Source organism: Myotis nattereri, assembly GCF_964212035.1.
Source record: "Myotis nattereri genome assembly, chromosome: 7".
Taxonomy (NCBI): Eukaryota; Metazoa; Chordata; class Mammalia; order Chiroptera; family Vespertilionidae; genus Myotis; species Myotis nattereri.
In genome coordinates this window covers 22,695,206-22,714,048 of record NC_138082.1, presented here as the reverse complement: position 1 = coordinate 22,714,048, position 18,843 = coordinate 22,695,206, and the positions used below count along the sequence as shown (strand labels likewise).

General features: G+C 57.7%; 1 protein-coding gene across 4 annotated transcripts in view; it reads right to left on the bottom strand.

Annotated features, from left to right (window-relative positions):
• The window catches only part of SPEG (striated muscle enriched protein kinase), a gene marked incomplete at its 5' end in the record, with an annotated part of 56,113 nt that overhangs the window by 25,056 nt on the left and 12,214 nt on the right, over positions 1–18,843 (bottom strand). For 3 of the 4 annotated variants that reach the window (XM_081096061.1, XM_081096062.1, XM_081096063.1), the window contains 7 exons: positions 727–987; positions 3,435–3,610; positions 4,506–4,594; positions 4,814–4,989; positions 14,338–14,520; positions 14,819–14,962; positions 16,804–18,104. In XM_081096061.1, coding sequence (XP_080952187.1) covers positions 727–987; positions 3,435–3,610; positions 4,506–4,594; positions 4,814–4,989; positions 14,338–14,520; positions 14,819–14,962; positions 16,804–18,104 — 2,330 coding nt within the window. Of the gene's footprint in view, positions 1–726; positions 988–1,281; positions 2,089–3,434; positions 3,611–4,505; positions 4,595–4,813; positions 4,990–14,337; positions 14,521–14,818; positions 14,963–16,803; positions 18,105–18,843 lie in introns of those variants that run through there. The other variant, XM_081096064.1, reaches the window with a different exon arrangement.

Here is an 18,843-nt window from a genome sequence, read left to right as displayed (position 1 = left end):
TCCCTCCCCTTGGAATTCTCCTCTGCACCTGGGTTGTGCCCATACTTCCTCCCACCACCCCAGACATAAAGCACATGCCCCTTCGCCCCACTCCACTGCCCCACAGACAATCTTCTGGGGGAACTGACAGCACCTGATGCTGACCTGGTCCCTTCCTGCCTACAAGGTCCCTCCAGTGTCACCTTAGGTGCTCATTACCACAACCTGGCGAGGCACTGTCTCCTCCTCAAACGAGGACGGGGACCAGGTCAGAGAAGTCATTCATAATACTAATGGCTGACATTTATTAGGTGGCACCCTTCGCCAGGCGCTGTGCTTTGTTCTTTACATTCATTATCTCATTAATCCTACTGATCCCCGAGCTAGGCATTATCATGATCCCGTTTTTACACATGAATAGTCTGAGCTCAGAGAGATGAAGTGACTTGTCCAAAGTCAGGTGGCTGGTATGCGACAGGGCAGGAACTGGAACCCACACCCAGGTTTGTCTGCCACACCTCAGCAGATGGGCTCCTACAGGAACAGCAGCTCACACTGACACGGGAGGCCCTTCCTGCCAGGTGCTGCCAGGTGCTGCTCTCGGTGCTACTCCAAGTGCGTTTACTGAGGCAAGTGTATGGCACCCTCTCCCATCTATCACTCTTCCCCCAGAATCTGTCCCCTCCAGGGACCTCCCTCCAGCTCTTGGGGGCCCGAGGCAGCCCTGGGGCCCAAGTGGGCGGTTACCTTTGGCCGTGCTGAGCTTGCAGGTGTAGACGCCACTGTCGTCCTCGTGCACGGAGGTGAGCAGCAGCTTGCATTTCCGACCATCGAAATGCATCTTGCATTTGAGCAGCGCGGGCTGCAGCAGGCGGCCACGGCACAGCCAGTCCACCTCCACGTCCGCAGGACCCGCCACCAGGCACTCAAACAGCGCCATTTCCCCGGCCCCCACGTCCACGTCCTGCAGGGGGGCCAGCACGGCCAGGGACCGGCTCTCAGGGTGTGCTGGGGGAGCGGCCACGGGGAGTAGGCACACATGGAGCGGAGACACGGGGTGAGGGAGACACACACGCACACAGAGAGAGACAGACAGACACAGAGAGAGAGATGCATTTTGTTCCTTTGGAGACACAGGGAAAGCCCACCCTCATGGCTGGCCAGGTCTCAGGCCTGGCTTCAGGACAGCAACCCCAGCTGGGCCAGGGAGGGGGAACTCGGGAAGCGGCAGGAATCAAGGACAGTGAAACTGAGGGCAGAGACGGCGGCGGAAAATAATACCACACAGCACACCAGCTGGGTACAAACTGGACTTTATTTGAACTAAGAAACAGGTACTTCTGAGTATCTCCACACGCTCTACAGGAGGCCCCTACTCCCACGTCAAGTCTGGCTAACTCCCTCGCTCCCAGACAGAGCCTCCCGGACTGTGATAGTGAAAGGGGGAGCCCCAAGTGGGCCCTACACCTGCCCACAGCCAGGACTCAGCCAGGACTCCTCATCAGCTCAGGGCCGGAGCCTCTGGCTTCTGGCCCCTTGTGAAATAGCGTTGTACCGCTGAAATTCCGTTCCTGGAATGATCAGTGCTCTGCCCCCACTTCATGAGCTCCTTGTCAACAGCCCCGACCCCTCTGGGCCCTCCACCTTGCAGGTGCTATGCCCTGTCTCTCCTCCTCTGCTTTATCCCACGCCAGCTTGGAGGCATCCTTTCCTGACTGTCACAGACACACAGACAGACAAACGGATAGACAGACAGGGCCTGTAGCAGTGGCAGCACATGCACTCACTGGGTGCTCCCCTGCAGGGAGAGACTGGGAAGGGGTCTTGATAGTCCTCATGGCCACCCCTTCCTGGCACTCAGTCCATGTGGGGGCTCCTAGCCAGCCCAGTCATATGTCCACTTGGGGAGGGAGGGGTCCACAGGGGCCCAGGGCTACCCCAGGATGCTGCACGGGAAAGGGAGGGGAGGGGAGGCTGGAACAGGGTCCAGGCCGGCAGGGTCTGTGGGCAGGAGGCAGTGAAACACAGCGAGGTCCGAGAGGTGCCTGAGACAGGGCGCGGCTCGGAGGGTAGCGGGGGGAGCGCAGTCGGCCCCCTGAGCTCACTCGCCTGTGTACAGACAAAAACCTCAGTCAGCAAGCGGCAGGTTAGTGCAGTACACGCACACGCACACGCACACACAAGCACGCACGCAGCCTGGCTAGGCCCCCAGCACAGACAGCTGTCTCTCCAACTGCCAGGGCAGCACTGCCACGTTCAGCTCCCCCAAGCGCAGCCCTGGGGTGGGGGGCAGGCAGCCAGCCAGAGGCCGGGGCCCTGGGTTTTCTGGGCAGGTAGAGGCCCTGGGCAACCAGGGGAGAGGCATTCGCAGTTACCAGGAGCACCCTAAAACCTGAGAGATGTTGGGGAGAATTCCAAAGAGAGAGAAGCGCCGAGACATGGGTGAGCACAGAGAAGCAGGGCAGACCAGACCCTGAAGGGCAGGCGCAGGCCAGGGATGGGGCCAGGCTGTGGGGATGGGGGTTGGGGGTGGGGATGGGAGAATTTAGAGACTGAGGAGGAGGCGACCCCAGGAACAGGAGGCACAGGGTCCGGTAACTGAGGCAGGCGGGGCCCATTGGGGCAACCATGACCGAGGGTCTGGGCTCCAGCAGGGTCTGGGGATCCTGGAAGCTCTCAAAACTGGCCTCTGCCAGGAAGCGGGGACGATGGCTGAGTGCGGAGCTGAGAAGGGGTTCCCAGCCCTGAACTGTCCACAGGGAAAAGGGAGGTGAAAGGAGAGGCAAATGGCCAGTCCTTGGGAAGAAAAGCACTGCCCCTCAGGGCAGCCTGGCTAGGGCCTGCCATCCCCGATGCCTGAAAGGCCCCCTACCCTTAGGCCCGACTCTGGGACCCGGCCCTCTCCACATTTCACAGCTCTGCTCACCCTGGCACCCCTGGGTCCCGGCAATGCTCCGTGCCCAAGTCACCCCAAGGGCCCCTCCGAACGGGTCCAACCATCAGACATTCCCACTGCCACCCCCAGCCACAGTAGATTCTGCACAGCAATGAGATGGGTAATAGGAGAGAGGGGCGTGGGTGTGAGGGAGGGGCCTGGGAAGGGCAAGGTGACAAAGGCGTAGAAGAGTGGAAGGAGAGGATGGCTGGTGGCAGGAACAAAGTGCCTGGCTGGCATCAGGGGCAGCTATGCCTGAGCACGGGGAAGGCAGTACTGGGTGGTAAGCTGAGCACGGGGCAAGTTGCCATGTGGCCTGGGAAAGTCACTTTCCCTCTCTGGGCCTCAGTTTCCCCAACCACAACATGAGCAGCTAAACTTGGGGCTCTGGAGGCCCTTTCAGTTCTGGCATCCCGTAACTAAGGTTATGTGAGCATTGGCAACTGGGCAGGAATGAGGCCGGGGCCAGGTGTGTGTGGGGCGGGGGGGAGGGTGTTCACGGGGAGTGGGATGTACTCACCTCGGACCTCCAGGCGGGCCTCGCACTGCCGAGCGCCATACTCGTTAACTGCTTTGCAAGTGTAGAAGCCGGCGTCACCCCGCTCAGCGGCCAGGATCCGCAGCCGGCACAGCCCACCCTCTGCCTCCTCCGCAAAGCGCCGCTTGTCTGGGCGCACGGGCTGGCGGTTTCTCAGCCTGTCAGAGGGGCAAGAACTCAGTCCCAGGGCCCTGGGTCCTCACCTGCACATGAGGAAGTGGGGGCACAGAGCCAAGCTGGCCTCTCCTCCCTGCTCATCATTTGTCCCCTCCCCAGATCTGTCCCACTGACCATGGGCACCCTGGGTTACAGAGAGGTTTTCACCCTGACTCCGCATCCCACCTCCACCAGGAACTTCCGGATCACGTCTGCCCACCTGGGTATCTCCTTTCTAGGAACTGAACTGCACCTAGAGTGGCGCCATGCTCTTCAGCTCTTAATAGCTCTTAAATTTCCTCATGTCTCATTTTTATTTCTTTATAATGAACAGGTAGCTTCCCCACTTCCCCAAAGGGACATGAAATAACTTACAATGTTAAGAAATCACACTGGGGACGAGACAATCAATTAAAAATGAAAATAGAACCCAAACCAATAAAAACAATAACCTGAGCGAACTAATCAAAGCTCCAGGCACCTGGGATGTAGCACCACAGATGAGGCCCGAATTTAACGCCGGGCTCTGGCAGCTCAGAAACAAATGGTTCCACCTGGGCTTAGCACAGGGCTGGGCGCAGAGAAGGCCTCAAAAATCAGCCTGTGGTCAACGGACTGGGGGCGGGCAGCCCCCTCAGGGAGTGAGATGGCTCCAGGCTGTTCCGCCCAAGTGAACAAACCCCGCCCCCAGGAGAAAGCCCCCAGTGAGCCCTAAACGCAGGCGGGGACAGAGGCAGGGGCAGGTTGGGGGAGTGGCACCACTGTACCTGGGATGTGGCCCCCTACAGATCAAGGGAAAGTCCACCAAGGGCCCAGTCCCCTCTGCCCAGAGCCAGATCTCACAGGGCCAGGCCTAGGAGGAGGGGAGCTGGCAGGTGGTGGTTAGCTGCTACTCACCAGGAGACCACTGGCTTGGGCTCTCCCTGCACACGGATGCTCATGGTAACATCTTGGCCTTCTCTTACTGACTGGTCCATAAGGGAGACCTGCAGGGAACCCCAAAGTGTCAGGGCCCAGCTGCAGCTCCTGGGGAGGTGGGAGATCTGGGACAGAGGCCTCTTCCACCCCAGTCTGACCTAGACTGGCTCTCAGTTAATGGGGTCAAGCTCCAGGCTGTGCTAGAACCTGGTATGGCCCCAAGAACAAGAGGCCACACAAAGGAATGGAGGTACTCAGGAGGCTGAGGCTGGGCTCCGTGATCTGACCTTGAAGGTGGGGGGCGCCTTGGAGCCAGCATCTGAGGAGCGGCGGTTCTGGCTGGGACTGAGCTTCATGGTGGGGGGTTGGGGCCAGGTCTCCCCAGGCTCCGGGAACTCCTCTGGGGGGCTCAGGTACTCCTCGTCAGAGGTGATGGGGCTGCTGAAAGGGGATGTGGACCCACCTGGAGGAGAGACAGAGGAGAGACGGTGGCACACAGAGGGATGCCAGGAGAGGCAGGAGGGCAGAGAGACTGAGAGAGCTATACATCGATCAGCCTGAGATCAAGGACCTGATAAGGTCTGGAATGGGAGCCCAGGAGGTGAGACGACGGCTCCTGCAGGCTGGCCCAGCCCTGACCTCGCTTCCCGGGGCTTGCTTGCTGTATGATCTTGCCAAGTATTTCCTTCCCTGAGTCCCTGAATCCTGTCCCAGGCTCTCCTAATACTGGCCCTGCTGGTCCTCCTGAGCAGGGGAGCCAGAGGGAATGGCCTGGGGCCAAGGGTTCAGGCAGCAGAGGGGCCGCTCCTGGGCCTTGTGGGAGACGTGGAATTCCACTGGAGCCCAGAACTCACACATTCCTGGCACAGAATCGCAGGCTCCTAATGCAGGTGGTTCACGTCTCTGGACCCCAGGGTGGCACAACTAGGACACCCATATCTTGGGTGAACTGGGCCTAGTGCAGAGGAACACACACCTCAGACAAGCCCCATCCTGACCTCAGTGCCAGGGCCAATGAGGTGGCACTCACTGTTCAGCCTGCCCTTCCCCCTCTCTGTTCTCAGCTTCCTGCCCCAGATACCCCAGGAGCACCTGTTGGCCCCAGACCTAAAGCATGGGCCCCCAAACTCTCAGGAGATGGGAGAGCAGAGTTTGAGTCATCCACAAAGAAAGGCAGCTGGGGAAGAGGAAGGGGCACCAGTGTGTCTTTGGGGGAGGGGTGTCTCCAGGGCCCTGACGCCCTCCCCTGCAATTGGCCAGGGGCCCAGCTTCCCTGAGCTGGCTTCTCGCCGACTGCCAAATACAGACATGAATCTGCCACAGCCCCCTGGCCCCTCCTCCTGGTTCCCCCACCCCAAGTCCCCCACAGGGCTGCACCCCAACTCACCTGGAGACTCTGCCACACAGACCCCAGCCTGAGCCTGTCCCGAAGGCTCCGCCCTGGCACCAGGCCTTGCCGCTGCCTGCCCACTACCCACCCCGCCAGGTTCCCCAGAGAGCAAGAGCCCAGCCTGCCCAGCCCCACTCACTCACTGACCCTGCTGAGGCTCTGCACGAGGTCCTGGGGGAGGGGAAGGGAAAGGTGGGGGCTGGCCTGGTGGGGACAGGCTGGGTGGCAGGCAGGCAGCTGGCTGGGGAGGTGGTGCCTGCTGAGACCACAGGCAGCCTGGGCCTGGAGTGGAGGGGGAGGAGAGGGGAGGGGCAGAGTGAGGCGGCTGTATTTAGCCACCCTGCTCATTCCCAAGCAGCAGGATCTGCCTTTTCTCTCCTTACAGCTCCTGGACCCTGACAAGCACAAAGCCCCCTCAGTGGCACCTCGATTCAAAGCACCAAGGCCTTGGTCCCCAGGGGAAGATGGGGGTGGCACTGCATGCAGCATCCAAGACGCTTGCCCTGACCCACTCATTTCAACGAGTCCACCAGAGGAGGCACGGAAGGCAAACAGGCCCTATGAGGCCCCTTGCTCTGACCAAACCACCGAGCTTCCCAACAAGCCTCAAATGCTACGAGCCAGGCCACAGCCTGTTTTCTCTGGTGCTGAGAATCAGAGCACTCGGCTCCCAGAGAAGCCCCTCTCCATCTGAGTGGATCCAGAATCCCATCTCTGTCTCCCCATCCTGCCATGGCAGGTTTGGCCCGGCAGCCGCCACAGGACACTGGGCCTGTGCCCAACACTCTTCCTACGGGCGCTACCAGTTGGCAGTTGTCCCTCCCCTCATCAGCCCCACCAGGGCCAATGGTCAGGAGGCAGGGGCTGCTTCCCCCACAGCCCCTCACTACCAGCACCCATCTGTATTTGGGGCGAGGAAGGGGCTTGGAGACAGAGCAGGGGAGCAGGGGAGCTGTTGAGAGGTCACATGTCCTTCTCCCTCCTCCTATCACCCCTGCCCGGGGCCACATTCCCAAGCTATGACCTGTGTTTCCCATCACTGCCAGTGAAGGGGGGGGACTGGCAGAAGAGGGGGTTCACCATTCAGGCTGGCTGTCTTGAGGTGGGGGTGGGGAAGGAAGTCAGAATGGTCACTTGGTGAGTATCTGCTCGGGGCTTGCCATTAGCTGATGCTGAGATCACAGGCATGGCCTCTGAAGGCAGGCACCCCTCCCCTCTGTGGGTCCTGGTGACCTCTTGAGTCACCTCCAGGTTGGACAGCGCTGAGGCCACTGGCCCAGGGAGGGAGAGGAGAGATTAAAGCTGATGGGTGAAGTTTGCAGGGATCCTCAGAGTCCTCTGGTGGTGGCTAGGGGAACAGCACCTTGGGGCATCCAGTGGCCAAGCTAATCAGAGTCCTTCAAGCCCCTCAGAGAGGGGGCTGTCAGTGCAGCCTAAGCAGGAGGCTCAGGCTACAGGAGGGCCAGAACTGGGCCCCTCTGAAACCAGACCATGGCCCCCACCCTTCTGGGCTCCCAAAATCATGTGGCCAAGGAAGCTGATCAGGGATCTCTGTCTCCAGACCCCAGAGCCGCTACGGTTCCACACCAGGTTCTGGTACCAGCCCTTTTCATTGGCCCCTCCACCAAAACCATCTTTGTAGCCAGTCCCTACATCCCAGCTGTGCTCCACCCACAAGGCCAGCTCTCACTGTGGGAAACAGTTACCCCAGCTAGGGAATGGGGAGCAGGTACCCCCCAAACCCAAGATGCACAAATGTCTACCATGTAGGTGCTGCCCCTGCATACCCCACCACTGCAAAACACACTGACTCTGCATATGCCTGGCCTGTCAACACTGCTCCCAGGTCAGTCAAAGTACTGGCATTGGGGAGCCCACAAGTCAGGGTCACCATCAGGACAGGCGTCGCGTAAGGCCCTCTATCTCAGGGCTTCTCAGAATGGTCCTTGAATCACCCACAGCAGGACCACCTGGGAGCCTGTTTAAACTATAAATTCCTGGGCCTCACTCTGACGCCCCAAAATTAGATTTCTTAAAACAGAGGTCAGGAAATTGCATTTTCAAAAGCACCTCGTTGATTCTTATGCACATGAAAGTTTAGGGACCTACACAATCCCCATGTGAGAAGGAGGATAACCCTAAGAGGTGGTATTACTCAGTCCCATCCCACTCAGCCACCAAATTTCAGCACAGGGCTCTGAACCTCAGAGGTCTGGCTCCATAGCTCACGTGTTCCCACTATACCACTGGCCTCCCACCTGTTCAAGGTCCCTCACTCTAGGGCAGTGGTTCTCAAATTCACCATTCACCAGAATTACCCACAAAGCTCCTTAGAACGCAGATTGCTGGGACCTGCCCCGAGCCTCTGATTCACTAGGTCCCGGCTGGAGCCAATGATGTGCGTCTCTAACACATTCCCTAGCCCAGTGGTCGGCAAACTCACTAGTCAACAGAGCCAAATATCAACAGTTACAACGATTGAAATTTCTTTTGAGAGCCAAGTTTTTTAAACTTAAACTATATAGGTAGGTACATTGTTATTAACTTAATTAGGGTACTCCTAAGGCTTAGGAAGAGCTGCATGTGGCTCGGCAAACCGCGGCTCGCGAGCCACATGCGGCTCTTTGGCCCCTTGAGTGTGGCTTTTCCACAAAATACCGGCTCTTCCACAAAATACCGACTTCTGCGCATGGGCCACGAAGTTTCAATCGCACTGTACGTGCGCGCCCGCACATGGTATTTTGGGCCTAGGTCAGTGATGGCGAACCTATGACACTCGAACTCATTTTTTTGGTTGATTTTTCTTTGTTAAATGGCACTTAAATATGTAAAATAAATATCGAAAATATAAGTGTTTGTTTTACTATGGTTGCAAATATCAAAAAATTTCTATATGTGACACGGCACCAGAGTTAAGTTAGGGTTTTTCAAAATGCTGACACGCCGAGCTCAAAAGGTTCGCCATCACTGGCCTAGGTGATGCTGATACTCCTGGTCTGGAGACAACACTTTGAGGACCACTGCTCTATGGTCTCCTCTGTCCCCCAACCTCCACTCTCAGGCAGGTCCTCATTACCCTTTGCTGATGTGTGTCTCACCCAGCCTCTGTGTGTTATCCAGGTTGTTCCGGGGACTTGGAAAGTCCTGGGGATCTCTACCCCCCATTGTCAGCTCACACACAGACCTTGACTGTCCAGGAAGACCACCAGGTATGGCTGCAAGGGCTAAGAGTAGCCAAAGCACAGCCATAACCTGAGGAGCCTCCTGGCTGATGGGATGACAAGCCAGATACACACAGGACTATAAGAGCAAACAGGAACAAGGAAGGTGGCAAGAGAGGGGCAGAGAAGGCCACAGTAGTGAAGACAGTAGGACATTACTTTTGGCCCGGGGAAGAAGAGGGGACTGAGGGAAGGGGTGTATTAGAATGAAGACTTAGTTCCATTTAAGCAGAAAAAAAGCAATCCTGGAAGAGGAAACCACGGGAGCAAATGTTCAGAAGCAGAAAGAGTGTGCAGAGAACTGCAGCTCAACCCCTCCGGCTACAGAACTAGGTAAAGAAGAAATAAATGGGACGTGACCATGTTAGAGCAGGTCCCTCCCGCTGCCTCAGCTGCCTCCAGCCACCCTCAGATCAACTTCAGGTGCGGAAGGTGGAGGCCAGCTTCCATGCCTTCCCTGAGGGCTAAGGGAGCTCCTTGAGGTGTCTGTGGAAGGGAGTATGTGCTGGAGGTTCACAGCCTCGCACGTGGCCTGGCCGCTCACAGCCGACTGTCCACCCGCCACTGTCCCAGTGGGTTTCTCCAGGGGCAATTTGTTTAAGTGCCTGCTGTGCTAATCCCACCATGAAAGGGAGGGAAAAGGAGAAGAGTTGTGCTGAGAATGTTTTAATTTTGGTTTAAAAATAGACAAGGAAGCAGAGAGCATTTCACATGGTCAGCCTGAAGTGGTTCAGCTCTTACGTATGGTTATTTAGGATTGCTGTTTAAGATTGCCCCATGTTAGATCAGCGTTGGCACCCACAGTAAATTAGGTCCACGTTCCTCTGATAGGCTGTGTGTGAGGACCCCTGTTCTGAGGTAGCAGCCCTGGGGGACACCTGTTGGGGCAGGCCTGCTTCTGGGAGACCGAAAAGGGGAGAAGGGCTGAGACTAGTCAAGAGACCACACTGCTTTCTTTCGATGCTGTCCAGACACCATCAAGGGTGGGCCCTGGGGCCATGTGGCATTCTAAGATCCCTTCCACAGGCAGCCACTGACTTCATAAGGAAGAATCTGCCGGGGTCAGGGCCAGGCCAGGAGAAGGGGGCAGACAGGAGTGCCATAATTTCTTCCTTTCCTTTTATATTCATGACCTCCCCAAACCACCTCTTTTCTGTTGTGATCATGTCATCATACAGATGGGACCAAAATGAGCTTTGATAAGCCATTTCCTCTGGCCCAAAGGTCCTTAGCTGAATCTTCAGCTCTGCAGAGCCTCACAAATCTGACTGAGAAACCAGCTCAGGGGTTATGATCCTTGCTGCTCAGATGAGGACATGGTGGCCAGCTAAAGCAAAGCGGAGAGGCCAAGGTCTCTGCTGGAAAATATATGAGACCTGTGCTTGAGGGGAGGACTGACAGCAGCAGGACAGAGGCCTGGGTGCATGAAGCCACCATGTCCCCCTTCCTCCTGACCAGAGCCCTTGGTGGGGTGAGCCATCTGTGTGCACACCGGGCACGCAGGGAAACAAAGCAGGACCACTGTCACAGGGGCGGGGGAGGGCAGGAAAGGAAAGAAAACCCCAGGGCCTCGGCAGTCTCTGCTCCCACCCCCACCCCATGAGCTCATGAACACAATTCTACCTGAACCCCGAACCTCTTGAGTAGAGGAAAGGGGACAGTATGGTGCAGTGGTTAGGAGTGCAGACTTGGGAGATCCAAGGGCAGCGCTTCAAATCACCACCCAGCTTCCCACGGACCCTATGCTCCTATGGCTGAGCAAACAGGGCAACCATGAGCCACTGAGATGATTTAAATGTACATCAATGAAAATGAAATAAAAAATCCAGCCCTTCAGTCACACTAACCACATTTCAAGTGCTCAAAACCCACATGTGGCTAGTGGCTACCATATGGGACTGTGCACATATATAGTAGTTCTATCACAGAAATTCCTATTGAAATTTCTCTAGAGCTTTCCTCTAGAGCACTTTGCTAAAGCTTTCCAAGTCTCAGTTCCCTCATCTGTAACATGGGCATAATAACAGAACCTACCTCACAGGGTGGATTAAGTGTGAGAACCCAGTCAACAACAGGGCCTGGTATCTACAAAGTGCTCAGGAGATGCTAACTAGTCATGCTACTTTCATCTGCCATCACGCTGTTTATTTTTCCATAGGTGAGGATTTCACTCACCTCTTGCTTACAGCACCCCAGGCAGATTACAGATGCGAAGTAGACATGCTGGCCTCGTGCTATCTCTGTGTCGCTTTACTCTCCACATTTTCACCTTCCCCATCTATAAACTGGGAATGTCACCACCCATCATGTCCCTCCAAGAAATACACAGCTGACCCTGAATAACAGGGGTTTGAACTGCAATGGTTCCTTATACACGAATGTTTCTCGTTGATCTGAGCGGTTCAAACCCCCGTTGTTCAAGGGTCACCTGGCAGTTGGGAATCTGCCCACAGGGAGGCCCAACTAAAGTTAAATGAGGGTTTTCTACTACAATGGCAGTAAGTGCCCCTGACCCCCAAACTGTTCAAGGGTCAACTGTACATGTGTGACGGAGCTCAAGTAAGGGAAGAGATGTGAGAGGGTTTGGAAGAAAGCATATGGCACTCCGCAAACACACGAAACTATTTCAAGAGACGTAGCACTTGGCACCCAGTTGGGACTCAATAAATGCCTGTGTGATGGATGCAGACAGCTGTGAAACGCTTAGCTTCAGCTAAGCACTTCTCACACCCTCCAACCCACTGTCCCGATACACACACCCTTTGGGAGCTCAACTCAGCAGTTATTCAGTGAGGTGGGGCAGGATGAGAGGGATCCAGGGCTGGGTGGGGCTGCCAGAGCTGGTGAGGACATTGTGCCCCCCAAACCACAGCACCAGGGTAACTACATTCTCTAGTTACCAATTCCCTGTTCCAATGGTTCCCAACCAGGAACTGAGATCTGTGAGCCCTCAAAAGCAGGTCCTGTTGGGGTGGTAACTGACTGGTAACCAGCCAGTCCTGGTTACCAAAGGGGTTGGTGAGGAGCGAGAAAAGAAGGCGGTTCCACAAGGCCTCTTCCCAAAATACACTAGACACTCCCTCCCTCACCCTACTCCTACCCCACCCACAGCCACACTGCGGAACACCCTTCCCTAGCCCCCCTCCCACTCCCTAAAAACTCCAGGCCTGGGACCCCAGCCTTTGCCAAATGTCTGTGCCACCCACTGGTTCCGCCCATTCCTGCTGCTCTCCCGGTCCACTGGCCTCCATCCAGCTGCTCTGGACCAAACAGAGCCTTGTAGGGTAAGAAAGTCTGTTTCCTCCACAAGAGCTGAGTCTGGACCCACGTGCCTGCCCCTCAAGCCCTGGAGCCTGGAGCCAGTCTGACTTTCAGGAGCTATTCTCTGGGTGCACACCCTAGCTCCCCGGGGTGGAGAGGCACAGAGATGCTGTGACATCTGGGAAATATGGGGGGTTAGGGGCTGTTGGCCTAGCAAGGGCAGGGAGGAGACTCCAAAGGATAAACAGTATGAAGAAAGGAAAGAAACGGGAAAGACAGCTTCCCGAAGCTTCAAGGGAACCTGAGCTCCCGTGCACAACAGCATCACTTAATAATGCTAACAACTAGCATTTGTCTATAGCTTTACAGTTCATAAAGCTTGTTCACACATTTGCTTTCTTTCTTGCGAAGAGTATAATTATCTCTGGTTTACAAATGAGGAGACTGCAACTGCAGGGAGGTTCAGCAGGCAAAGAGGAGTGCAGACAGCTGCCTTGCCCCAAGCCTCCTTCCCAACCATAAAAGGCTCCCAAATGGCCCTGAGCCAGTATTGCGGAACACCCCCCACCCCACTCCTTGCCAAACATCCAAGCCAGGTATTGACCAGAGTCCTGGACCCACGCCTGGGCCCCCTAAGCGGAGCTGGGAGCTGAATCAGAAGCAGATCCCAGAGGTGATGGAAGGAGGGAAGCACACAGTGGAGGGACAGTATGTTTCCTTGAGGTGGGAGGGGCACGGGGAGGGAGAGAGCCTTAAATCTGAGCTTCTGGGAGGGGTCTGTACGCTAAGACCTGCTCTTCTGCAAAGCGAGAGAGTTACAACCATAAGGATGTAAAGCAGGACTTGGACTCGGGTCAGATACCACCAAGAACTCCCTGATGGTGGATGGTGGAGGTGCCGAGGCCCTGACCCACAGCAAGACAGGCTCTGCAATCTTGTCACCAGCAGGGCTGAGTGAAAGAAGGGACAGAACAGCGTGTTCTCTCGCCCCTCCTGGCATGCCCACCCCTCCCGCTGCCAGTCTAAATCCCAGCCTCCTTCAGGGCCCTCATGTCTCTCCATCCAGCATCCCACAACACTGACCAACTGCTCGACTCTCCTAGGGACAGGGTTGATCTGCCCTGCACTTTCTTCCAACCTAAGTCCTCTGGTGGAGGGTCATCACCCAGCGTAATCTCCTTGAGGGGTGAGTCTGCATCGTTTGCTTCTGGAATGCCCCTTTCCCAGCCTCAATTCCTCCCACCCCCACTGCCCAGGGTCAACACATTGCTGGGCCCAGTGACCTGAACGAGTTGAACAGGCCACGGCCATGGACATGGACACCAGTCCAGCCCTACCCTGAACCTGAAAGCAACTGGGCTGAAACCCAAAGGAAGTAGCCTGACACCAAGTGAGGACTTTCATAAAAATAGAAAACAGGGCAGCCTCAGCCACTGCCACCTCCCAAGAAGTGGTCTCAGCTGGACCCTCTTTAGAGCTTTGGGTTCAACGGAAGGAACAAGGGAGGGAGGAAAGCACTTAAAAGCATCTCTCTTAGGGAGCAGGGGGGCTGCTCTAGAGAGGAAATGACCTCAGAGGTTCCTGATGGTTTTTAAGCCCTTTGAGCAGGGAGATTCTTTTTCTCTGAGACTCACGGATAATTTGCTTTCCCCATAGGACCCTGTTCAGGGAAATGCCATGAAAGGATGGCATTTAGACGATGTCTAAAGACAAATTTCAGGGACTTCATGAATTGGCCAGCCTGCTGTGTGCCTTGGGAATTTGGCCTCGGCCCTGAGGCCAAGGCCATTTAAAATGCTTCCACCAGAGCAAGGGACACAAGAACAAACTGCACAGTGGTTGAAAGTTGAGCTCTAGGCCGGGAGGGGAAGGGGACCTGGGCCTACAGGGAAGGGTCACTGCTCACCCAACTCGGCCCTGGGGCCCACAGGCTCCCTACCAGGTCTCACAGCCAGCGTGGCAGCGCAGCTGGCCTGGCCCAGCTCATTGGTAGCGATGGCCGTGTAGTTCCCAGCATCAGCCGACCGGGCCTCCCGAAGCAGCAGGGTGTGCCGCTCGCCCTCCGCCCGGATGAGAAGGTGGCCATCACTGCACAGCGTGGACCCATCCTTCTGCCAGGACACTGGGGGGAAGCAGCAGGGTGCCCAGTCACCATGGCCCACAGGGGCCCCCTGGGACAAATCTCCCCCCAGCCCCCACCCGACACAGAGCCCAAGCCTCTCCCCTCCCCACCCTAGGGAATTTGGAGGACTCCCCTCACTCACAGAAGCCCAGGCCTGCCCTCCCCTTTCTCAGGGGATTCTGGGGAAGCTCTAACGCATGCAGGAGTCAGGACAGCCCAGCCCGGGAGCAGATGAGCTTCCCTCATCACCCACCCCTCCCTGTCTCAACCTTAGCCAGGCCCCAACTCTGGAGCTCACCTTGGGGCGAGGGGTTGGCGGTGATGATACACTTGAGCAGCACATCCGCCCCTGGGGCCACCACCGCGTCCTGCAAGGGGATCTCAAACACAGGGGCCTCCAGGGGCTCTTCTCCAGCAGACACGTAAGAGTCATCCGAAGACTCTGCCAGAGACACGGGTGACAGGGTAAAGGGATATGGTCCTACGGAGATGACTCGGGGATAGAGGCTGTGATGGCAGCCCTGCAATTTAGAAATCCAAACCCAGAGAGAGGGGCTTCTAGGAGGTGGGGGTTGGGGAGCAAAAAACCTCTCTCCTGAATGTCCTGAGACAGGGAAGAAAGATAGAAAGGGGGTTCTCAAGCAGGACAGGGCATCCAGGACTCTGCATTAGTTTGTCTGCTCTTCAACCTCAGCCACAGGGTTGTTTCTGGAGGAAGGCAGGAGCCCTGCCACATCTTTACACAAATCAGGGGTCAGGGATGGTAGATCATCCCTGTGCAAGGCACGCTGAGGGGCACAAGATACTACAAGTTTCCATACAGACAGAAGACAAGGTAATAGCAACCTGACATGTAAGTAATAATAGTGATGTCACAGGGCAACATGGGATGTACTGTCATATTAGTGATCGTGCCCTATAGCCGTCTGAGAGGCCCCATGAAAATCGGCTTTGATTTTGTCCATCCAACAAACAGTAACACTGCATACTAAGCTCTGCTTGGCACCAGGGTGATAAGAGGAAATAAGATGTGGTCCCTGCTTACGGGACGCTTGTACACACAGAGATCTCTCTGGGTATTACTAACTCTGACGTCTACAAGCTAGATATAAAGCACAGTGCCAAAAGAGCAGTGATGATCACAATTATGCTGTCTTCTAGCGACATAAACCGGCAAATTAGATAACCTCTCTGTGCCTCAGTTTTGTTATCCGTATGATGGAGCTGATAAATAATACCCAATATCTCGCAAAGCTGGCATACAGATTAAGTTAAAATAACACCCCCTAGGCACCCAGTTAACAATGCTTGGGACATGGCTGTGCATGTGCAATAATGATGGCTAGTAGAACAAGGGACAGGGGCCTAATCATCTCTAGAAATTTTGGGGCGGTAATACTTTAATGAAAAATAAAGTGATTCTGCTGAAGAAAAATACAGGGTGGTAAGTGCAATGAAAAAGACATACAGGGTCTCCTGGGAGCGGTGCGTAGGGGCCTCTGGCCTGGGGAAGGAGCAGCGGGTGGGAGCGAGTGAAGGATGGCTTCCCCTGCTTCAACCCAGGAGTGGGCCCCAAGTTGGTGTTCAGGATGAGCAGAGTTAGGGGCAAGGGCAGTCTGGCTACTGGCCATCACCCACAGGAAGACTGGGAGACCACACACAGGCTGGCAGGTGACCACAGTCAGCTCAGCGATGCAGGGACTCAAGATTGGGAACAAAGAGGCTAGAAGGAGAGGCTGAGTTAGGCCTTAGTGGCCACAGATGGGTCCGGGGATGGTGCCAGGAGGGGGAGGGCAGAGATGAGAGTTGGCTGATCCAGAGCTTTCCTGTAACAGGGACCTAACCGATTACACTGGTATATTGAGACAGGCTTCCATCTCGTCCCCCACGGAGGGGTGGTGTGGGGAGGAGCTCCTTAGATTTCCACCAGTGCCTTCCATCAGTTAGGTCCTTAATCCAACAGACTAGCAGGCCCCTAGACCCAGAGGGCCTATGGCAGGCATCTGGGCACTGGGTTTCTGCTCACACCTCAGCCTCGCCTCCATAAAAACACAAACACTCTAAAGAACACCACACACACACACACACACACACACACACACACACACACACTATCTCACCAGCAGGCAGGTTTTATAGCACATCAACCTTCAAAACTTTCACTCAGACTTGTGCTTGAGTCCATTCCTGCCCCGGGAGACCATATCCTAGCAGCCTCCTCTCCCCAAACACCCTCCCACCCAAGTCCCAGCACCTTCTCAGTGGTGCTTCCGGAGGCCTTACCAAGCTCAGGCGAAGTGGGCCGGGCCCTGCGACCTCTGCCCTGGCTGCGAGTCCCTCTGCGGTCCCAGGCCCCCCAGGGACCATCCTCCTCCGGCCCTCGGCGCGGCCTCTTCTCGGCCTCAGGCCCCGCCCTGCTCTTCTCCGACGCCTGGGGCACAGCAGCGCCCTCAGGGCCCGGCGTGGCCCAAGGCAGGAAGCGCACGGCTTGTGCCGGGGGCTCTCGCTTCCGACCCGGAGGGGCTTTTGTCCTGGCCTCGGGGGCGTCGCCCGGGGCGGGGGGCGGCACGGGGCTCCGGCACTCCTGGATGGTTCTGCCCCGGGTGAGCGGGAACTGGTCCCGGCGCCTGACCTCCTGCTGCGGGCCTTCCCCCAGCTCTGTCCTGCCGGCCGGCCCGCGGCTCTGCGGCCTCCCCGGCTCATCCCCGGACCTCCCCGCGACGCTCGGAGGGGGAGGCTGGGCGGCAGGGCTCACGGCGCGCGAGGTCTTGGGGGTGGAGGGCTGCGAAAAGAGCGGGGGCTCGCCGGGCTCCCGGGGGGACGGCGCGCGCTGCAGCGTGGCGCGCAGGGACTCGTGCGAGCGCACCAGCTCCTCCCGCGACGTGGAGCGGCGGATGCGGCCCAGCTCCAGGGCGAAGCGCAGCTCGAGGTCGGAGGCCGGGCTGCGCTGCCGCGTGCGCTCGTCCAGCGAGGCGGCCTTCTGCTGGAACAGGCGGCGCCGCTCGGCCACGCTGCCCGCCGGCGCCCGCAGCTCCTCCTGAGAGGCCCCGGGCGAACCCCACGAGGCATCGCCGTGGGACTTGGGGTGCTCCAGCGAGCGGGCCTTGCGCAGGGGCACCCAGGGCCGCAGGGGTGCCGGCGGCGAGTCGCTGCGCTCCAGGCTGCGCCGTCGCTCCTCGAAGAACTGCAACTTGTCCAGGATGCGGGAGCCGGCGCGCACCAGCCGCGGCGAGCGGCCCAGCGCCGACAGGCGGCCCGAGGCCTCGCTCAGGGGCGTCTGGGGCCGCGACTCGGCCGTGCCCGCCAGCGAGGGCCCCGACGACTTGGCCTTCTTCCCTCGCTTCTCTTCGGCGGTGGCGTCTTCGGGCAGCACAGGCTCCTGAGCGCGCCGGTGGGGCGCCGTGGGGGTGGCCGGGGGCTGGGCGCTGGGCCCCGGCGGGGGCCGCTTACCCACCCGAGGGGACGGTGGGGGCAGCAGCGCGGATTTGGAGGGAGGCGGCAGGGCCGGGCGACGAGGGGCTTCGCTGGCTGGCTGAGGCTGAAGGTCGGGCTCCTCTCTGTGCAGTCCGCTCTGCGGGACGCTGCTGCGGAACCGAGACCAAGAGGGCAGAAGCTTCAGGCGGCCTCCCCTCCTAGACCCTTAGCTCGGGCCGGGGGTTGGCGGTGGGACATGCGGGGAAGGCTTGGGGCGGCATGGGCCAGACCACCACCCCTCCCCGCAAAGAGGAAGGTACAGCCAGGGCAGGTGCGGTGCTGGGGAGAGGCGGCGGCTCAGGCACCGGGAGATGGGGCTAGTGACTGGGTCCAGGTAGGACTCAGCCCCAGGCGCTCGGGCCAGCCCCTCCCCCCAGCCCTGGAAGCTGGGGAACTGCGGAAACAAACGGAGCGGTGGGAGAGAAAAGAATGAGGTTTAGGACTCAAAGGATGACGTGGTGAGGGAAGGCAGAAGGGGTGCACCGGGAGGGGCCCTCTCAGGAATGCAGCCTCCCACCCATTCCTGCCCCCAGCTGCCCCCCACAGTCCTGCCCATCCTCCGCAGGACATGGCGCCTTCACAGCAGCCCCAGAACAGGCACCAGCCTTTCAGCCTTCCTTCCAGGAGCAACGCTCCATCCCTGGGGTTACCTAACACCAGCTCTGACCTGAGTCCAGTACTGAGAGGACACAGCAGGCGGTAGCAGGGGTCCCTAGGGTAGGAGGCTAGGATGCCCAGGTTCCCATTCCATTTCATCAGTCTGCCCCCAGTGCAGGCCTTTGACTTTGTCCTGCCCCTGGGGACGTTACCTGAGTCCTTGGAACTCCCCGGAGAAGCACAGAGGCTCCC